General features: G+C 45.0%; 2 protein-coding genes across 2 annotated transcripts in view; one reads left to right on the forward strand and one right to left on the reverse strand.

Moving 5' to 3' along the window:
* Positions 1-3,510, forward strand: part of LOC311327394 (transmembrane protein 163a-like) — a gene marked incomplete at its 3' end in the record, with an annotated part of 62,035 nt that extends 58,525 nt beyond the window's left edge. Inside the window, exons 7-8 of the mRNA XM_084460429.1 lie at positions 1,126-1,267; positions 3,450-3,510. Of these exons, the coding sequence (XP_084316555.1) occupies positions 1,126-1,267; positions 3,450-3,510 (203 nt within the window). The remainder of the gene's footprint in view (positions 1-1,125; positions 1,268-3,449) is intronic.
* Positions 3,511-6,247: 2,737 nt separating this feature from the next.
* The window catches only part of mgat5 (alpha-1,6-mannosylglycoprotein 6-beta-N-acetylglucosaminyltransferase), a 72,190-nt gene continuing 70,937 nt past the window's right edge, over positions 6,248-7,500 (reverse strand). The window contains exon 11 of the mRNA XM_084460415.1: positions 6,248-7,500. This exon is cut by the window's right edge and continues 1,939 nt beyond it. The gene's annotated coding sequence lies outside the window, so the exon portion shown is untranslated.

Consider the following 7,500-nt stretch of genomic DNA (forward strand, 5'->3'; position numbering starts at 1 on the left):
GTGTGTGTGTGTGTGCACGTGCATGCCGCATGTGCGTTCGTTGGAAGTGTGTGAAACGACGACAGCTAATGAGGATGAGAGTTCATTAAGAGCTTGTCTTCTTATTGGGCTACATAAAGCCACCCATTAAAGGAGCATTACACTTAATTAATTGATTATTCACTGTTGAGTGTCTGTGTAGTTTACACCCATCAGTCTGTGAAGGCTTTGAGGGTCATTAGCATCAATCAGTCTGTGAACATCAATCAGTCTGTGAAGGTTTTGAGGGTCATTAGCATCAATCAGTCTGTGAAGGCCGTGAGGGTCATTAGCATCAATCAGTCTGTGAAGGCTTTGAGGGTCATTAGCATCAATCAGTCTGTGAAGGCTTTGAGGGTCATTAGCATCAATCAGTCTGTGAAGAGGGTCATTAGCATCAATCAGTCTGTGAAGGCCGTGAGGGTCATTAGCATCAATCAGTCTGTGAAGGCTTTGAGGGTCATTAGCATCAATCAGTCTGTGAAGGCTTTGAGGGTCATTAGCATCAATCAGTCTGTGAAGAGGGTCATTAGCATCAATCAGTCTGTGAAGGCGTTGAGGGTCATTAGCATCAATCAGTCTGTGAAGCCGTGAGGGTCATTAACTCACCACCGTCACACGAGGATGGAATTCCAACACCAGAATTCTAGTCTGTCTCTACAGGAAGTAGGTTTATGAGATAACCCTCTCATTGGTGCTGCTCTATTCCAGCGAAAAAAAGAAGCTTAGTGCTGCCCAAAAAGATTGTGATTGGTTTAAAGAAATACAGCGTTTTTTTCCCTCTCCTATCTCAGAATGATAATCAGGTGCAGCCAGAAGCTTTTCTAGCGCTGGAACAGCTCAAATCGCACTGTGGAGAGAATTCTGGCTACAAGAATCATGTCCGGCCTCAACTTAGTATAGTTGTGTTGTTTTTCACTTCACATGTGACTGGAAACATGATGATGACACACTGAGACTGACGGCGTCTAATCTCCTGGTTTTCACATGTATTTCTTGTTCTTAAAAAACAACAACCTGGCAGATAAACCTCAAACCGACACAAATGGCTCATTGGCTCAGTGACATCATCACAGTCTTTCTCCCCCCCCCCTCTCTACCCTCCAGGTTTCAACTCTCTGGTGGGCGGAGTCATGGGCTTCTCCATCCTCATCAGTGCCGAGGTGTTCAAGCACGAGCCGAGTGTGTGGTACCTGGACGGAACCACAGGCGTTCTCATGGGCATCATCATCCTGGCCTACGGAGTCAAGTGAGTAGCCATCTGCAACAGGGTCATAAAGTTTATATTCAGGAAGTTAGTTTTACATTTTTAAAAATAAAGCTCAAACTGAACAAATGTACGGGCGTCCCTTCAGTCGAGTGAGAGGAACCGTGTTCTAAACCCCTCTGGAAGTCTAGAAGTACCCAGAGGTCCTCATGACAAACAGCTGGTTCTATGGTTGATGTGGTTCTGTGGTTGATGTGGTTCTATGGTTCATGTGGTTCTATGGTTGATGTGGCTCTATGGTTGATGTGGTTCTATGGTTGATGTGGTTCTATGGTTGATGTGGTTCTATGGTTGATGTGGCTCTGTCGTTGATGTTGCTCTCTGGCTGATGTGGTTGATATGATTGATGTGGTTCTGTGGTTGATATGGGTCTGTGGTTTATGTGGTTGTGGTTCTGTGGTTGTGGTTCTATGGTTGATGTGGTTCTGTGGTTGATGTGTTTCTGTGGTTGTGGTTCTGTGGTTGTGGTTCTGTGGTTGATGCGGTTCGGTGGTTGTGGTTCTGTGGTTGATGTGGTTCTATGGTTGATGTGGTTCTATGGTTGATGTAGTTCTGTGGTTGATGTGGTTCTATGGTTGATGTGGTTCTATGGTTGATGTGGTTCTGTGGTTGATGTGGTTCTGTGGTTGATGTGGTTGATGTAGTTCTGTGGTTGATGTGGTTCAGTGGTTGATGTGGTTCTGTGGTTGATGTGGTTCTATGGTTGATGTGGTTCTGTGGTTGATGTGGTTCTGTGGTTGATGTGGTTCTATGGTTGATGTAGTTCTGTGGTTGATGTGGTTCAGTGGTTGATGTGGCTCGGTGGATGATGTGGTTCTACAGTATGGTTGCTGTGGTTGATGTAATTCTGTGGTTGATGTGGTTCTGTGGTTGATATGGGTCTGTGGTTAATCTGGTTCTGTGATATGGTTCCGTGGTTGATATGGTTCCGTGGTTGATATGGGTCTGTGGTTTTGTGGTTGTGGTTCTGTGGTTTATGTGTTTCTGTGGTTGTGGTTCGGTGGCTGATGTGGTTCTGTGGTGATGTAGTTCTATGATTGATGTGGTTCTATGGTTGATGTGTTTCTGTGGTTGTGGTTCTATGGTTGATGTGGTTCTATGATTGATGTATTTCTGCGGTTGTGGTTCTATGGTTGATGTGGTTCTGTGGTTGTGGTTCTGTGGTTGATGCGGTTCGGTGGTTCTGTGGTTGTGATTCTATGGTTGATGTGGTTCTATGGTTGATGTGGTTCTGTGGTTGATGTGTTTCTGTGGTTGATGTGGTTCTGTGGTTGATGTGATTCTATGGTTGATGTGGTTCTATGGTTGATGTGGTTCTATGGTTGATGTGGTCCTGTGGTTCTGTGGTTGTGGTTCTGTGGTTGATGTGATTCTATGGTTGATGTGGTTCTATGGTTGCTGTGGTTCTGTGGTTGATGTGGTTCTATGATTGATGTATTTCTGCGGTTGTGGTTCTATGGTTGATGTGGTTCTGTGTTTGTGGTTCTGTGGTTGATGTGTTTCTGTGGTTGATGTGGTTCTATGATTGCTGTGTTTCTGTGGTTGTGGTTCTATGGTTGATGTGGTCCTGTGGTTCTGTGGTTGTGGTTCTGTGGTTGATGTGGTTCTATGGTTGATGTGGTTCTATGGTTGATGTGGTTCTATGATTGATGTATTTCTGCGGTTGTGGTTCTATGGTTGATGTGGTTCTGTGGTTGATGCGGTTCGGTGGTTAATGTGGTTCTGTGATATGGTTCCGTGGTTGATATGGGTCTGTGGTTTTGTGGTTGTGGTTCTGTGGTTGATGTGTTTCTGTGGTTGTGGTTCTATGGTTTCTGTGGTTGTGGTTCTATGGTTGATGTGGTTCTGTGGTTGATGTTTCTGTGGTTGTGGTTCTATGGTTGATGTAGTTCTGTGGTTGATGTGTTTTTGTGGTTGATGTGGTTCTATGGCTGATGTGGTTCTGTGGTTGATGCGGTTCGGTGGTTGATGTGTTTCTATGGTTGATGTGGTTCTGTGGTTGATGTGGTTCTGTGGTTGATGTGGTTCTGTGGTTGATGTGGTTCTGTGTTTGATGTGGTTCTATGGTTGATGTGGTTCTGTGGTTCATGTGGTTCTGTGGTTGATGTGGTTCTCCGGTTGCTGTGTTTGATGTGGTTCTGTTGTTCTCCTCCCCGCTGTGCAGGCTGCTGGTCGACATGGTACCTCGGATCAGACAGACCAGGAACTACGAGCGTTTCGAGTGAGCGTCCGTGGGGGGGGGGGGGCAGGGGCCCCTGGGTGTCCCAGCCCCCATCAGTCCGCCAGCGTCCTCCGAGGGACCTCCATCAGTCCGCCAGCGTCCTCCGAGGGACCGCCATCTCCCCACGACAAACACCCTCACTCAGACCTCACGGTGCCTCACGGCACTCCAGTTAAGACATGAGCCACCCCATCCTGCAGTGTCCCACCCCCCCCTCCCAACCTGGCAACCAGAATGTTTTACAAGGGCAGAGAGATGACCATGAGGACCGCCATGGTGGATCAAGCCTACCGAAGGGAGCCATTTTGGGGGTGGATGCTACTGCCGCACCCTCAACATGGATAACAGTGTTGGGATGCTCACGTCTCAATCCACCGGTCCGACCTCTCATGGTCTAATGGTCCCAGCGGTTCCTGTAGGCCTTTACCTTCGTTTCGGTACTGTTGTATTTGCTGCTCCGCTGTGCTATGTAGAGAAGTGTGGTTTTTAAGTGTTGGTAGCGTACCTGTAGTAACAGCTGGGAGTGTAGATGCCCCCTAAGACACAGATAGATAGCTCGAGATCGAAGCACAGTCTTTCAGCAGAGCACACTAAGATTTAAACTCACGTCGACGCGATAAGAAGCACAGATGACTCCAGCCATGACCCTGCCCCCCCCCCCGCTTGCTCATGAAATCTAAATGAAGCAGTGTTTATTGTAATCCTAAGACGTTTATATCAGAAGTGATGAATTGTTGCCTGTTGTGACAGACCATCAGATAACGGCATTAACCGATGCCAAATCCAGATTACTGAGGGGTTAGAACTTCTTTTTTTTATTTTTTATTCTTGATGCGCAGCTCGAGCACAAGATACTCTTGTTATCTCAAGATAATAAGCACGTTGTGAGCTCCCATCACGCCTTCTGGATCTAAACGCTGCTTGTTTTCAGCTGCTCAAGAGCTCTCACCATCCATCACAAAGGAACTGGAAGAATAATCACACGTCATGATGTCACGGCATACTATTATAGGACATTACCGTCACTTCTATTTTAAGATGCTAAATATAGATTTCTTTGTGATCCAAATGTTTGTTTTTCCCAAGGTGGGTGAATATAAAACAAGGTCTCTTTTGCAATGGTGCACTTTGATTCGCACGACTCTAGTGTTCAGTATAAATACCCAGAGGCTCATTTTCAACAATTAGTTAAAGACTAAATCAGAGAGGCTCATTTTCAACAATTAGTTAAAGACTAAATCAATCCCAGCTGTCCATGCGAGAGAACGGAAGAAGCGTCCACTCTGCCCTCCACTCCCCACTAAGATGGTGCTTATAGAACCACTAGTAACAAACAGAACAAGTATCCGTATCCAAACTCTTTTCAGTCCAGAAAGAACCATCAAGGGTTCCAAACAGCACCTTACGGAGACAACATGGTTCTCTCTGGAACCTTATTCTGTTCTTGTATTGTTACACATGGTTCTCTATAGCAGCCCTCTGTGATCGGAGTGTGATCCTGATGTACCAATGAGAGGGGGTGTTTGTTTACATGAATACAGCCTCTAGTCCAGGTACAAGCACCTTTCTGTACATAGGAACGGATCACCACTGTATATAATGATGTCTGTGTTCATTTGCCATTTGACCAACTGAAGTAGTAACTTGTTACACTGGCTGAAGTATTGCGATGGCACTCAGCAGTGAGTGATTGAAGACCTGTATCACGTCACGCGTTTCCTCTCTCTGGAATCGGTCCAGTGTGTCGGCTGTGGATTTGAACCTGACGCCACGCCCGGCGGGTTAAACCCCCCCGCAGACTCCGAGAAGCCCTGTGGGGTGGAAAACAGGTCCTTTGCTCTGGAAACGAGCGCATTCCCTCACACAATCACAACCAACGCAACAACACGGCCTTAAATATAGACCAAGCAGAAACTCTGCCACAGAAATGTATAAAGTATTTAACTTGGACAAAATACTATACTGAAACAATAGTCTTACAAAGACCTTGTTGGGCCATCCGTGTGTAGCAGTGTCCAGTGCATCATGTTAACGGGAGCTTGTTCAGTCATGGGTCATCTCTGCTTGCTGCTGTGAATGTATGTGCTATACATACCGTATTGTAACATGTTATAATGGCACATGAGTGTCTCTCGTTCTTTTGGAATTGTATCTTTTTACACTGGAAAAAAATGTGTCACTGGTAAAACATTAGCTGAAACTGTGTTGGGAATGTTTCTACACATCTTAGGTCTGTCTCACTCGGGAATGCAGAGATCGGACATCTCATGACGTCCATTACTGTATCTGAGCCTGTGTACTGGACAGAGGTCTTGCACGCGCACACACGCACACACACACACACACACACACACACACACACACGACAGTTGTTAATACAGTAGCACAATGTGTGTGTACAATAGTTTAAAGGGTTTTAGATGAGTAACAGTAGCTAAGACTTGCATGGCCTCAAACAAAACAAAACTGTGGACGCCTCTTTGCCGATTGAAGCGCCACACACACACACACACACACACACACACACACGTGGCTGCACACTGGTAAAAGCCTGGACTGAAATTGACTTTTTCCCATCAGTGTGTAGATTCAAGTGATGATATGTAAATATTGCAACTGAACTACTGTTGTACTAGTGCAAACAATGTATATTAGATAGAAGAAAGAGTATATAAACTGTCACAGAAAAAGGTTTATTGAAAAATAAAGTTATATCCTGCTTATTCGTCGGAGACTGTGATTTCTCTCATTGTCACAGAACAATCATTGTTCAGGATTTTCTATCACTGCTAAAAACAAAGTTAAGATTGAGAAACAGGTGAGCGTTGCCTAACTGTACTGTAGATGTCAGTTCAACAACAGAGACATTCAATGAGGGTTTAAAAATCTTTTGACGAAACCTTTCTTGTCCGATAACCTTCACATTTCCAACTGACAGGAGTTCCATTGTTGTTTTGCTTCAGACCAGTTGCCAAATAGTAAGCACCTATTCACGCTGGATCTCCAGGTCCCTCGTTTATAAATGTGAGTCAAACCAAGGACAACTAAACCGTCGCTAATTTGCATCGACAGCATGCTCTGAATAAGCCTGACTGGATACGAAGTGAACAAGGCTACTGCCAAACAAAACACAGCTGCTCCACGAGTCGGCGTTTGTATCCACGACAAGCTCAACACGTAACACACACGTTCTCTCTAGCCAGAATCACCACACAGTCCAACAACAACAAACAGGCCTACCTACGCTGACTGTTCAAAACATCTTCCGTCTGACGCTAAACTGGGAACTCAACTAGGACTAATAAGCCAATTTAGTGACCGTTAAAAGGCACATCATACACTTGAAAATGCTAGCTTGGCAGATCATTGTCTTATTGTCTTGTATATTATACAAACTTAAAAAAAAAAAAACTTAAAAAAAACAAAGCGATCTGAACAGTACGGAGAGATAGGAAATCATAAACAGAGTGTCTGACTGTAGACATCCATATTTACAAAATGTGCAAATGGGGGGGGGGGGGGGGGTAGGGTAGGGGAACTCGTGGAACATGGAATAGAAACATGAAATAAGGTTCTTGCTGGCATTTACCATAAAAACTGGGGGGTACCGCATTAGTCCAGTGTGATCATTCTCCAGCGTTGTGGAGAGAGGCTGAGACGGTTCTATGTGTAGAACTCAACCTAGTTCTTAAGCCATTATATAGAAGTAGAACCGGTTCTAAAAAGAACCAGAAGCACTTCTAAACCTGTGTGTGGAAACCAGAACAAATTCTAAATCTATGTGTGTGTATAACCCGAATCAGTTCCATGTGTGTGTGTGTATAACCCGAATCAGTTCCATGTGTGTGTGTGTAACCCGAATCAGTTCCATGTGTGTGTGTGTATAACCCGAATCAGTTCCATGTGTGTGTGTGTAACCAGAATCAGTTCCATGTGTGTGTGTGTGTGTGTAACCAGAATCAGTTCCATGTGTGTGTGTGTAACCCGAATCAGT

Source organism: Borostomias antarcticus, assembly GCF_949987555.1.
Source record: "Borostomias antarcticus genome assembly, chromosome: 32".
NCBI lineage: Eukaryota > Metazoa > Chordata > Actinopteri > Stomiiformes > Stomiidae > Borostomias > Borostomias antarcticus.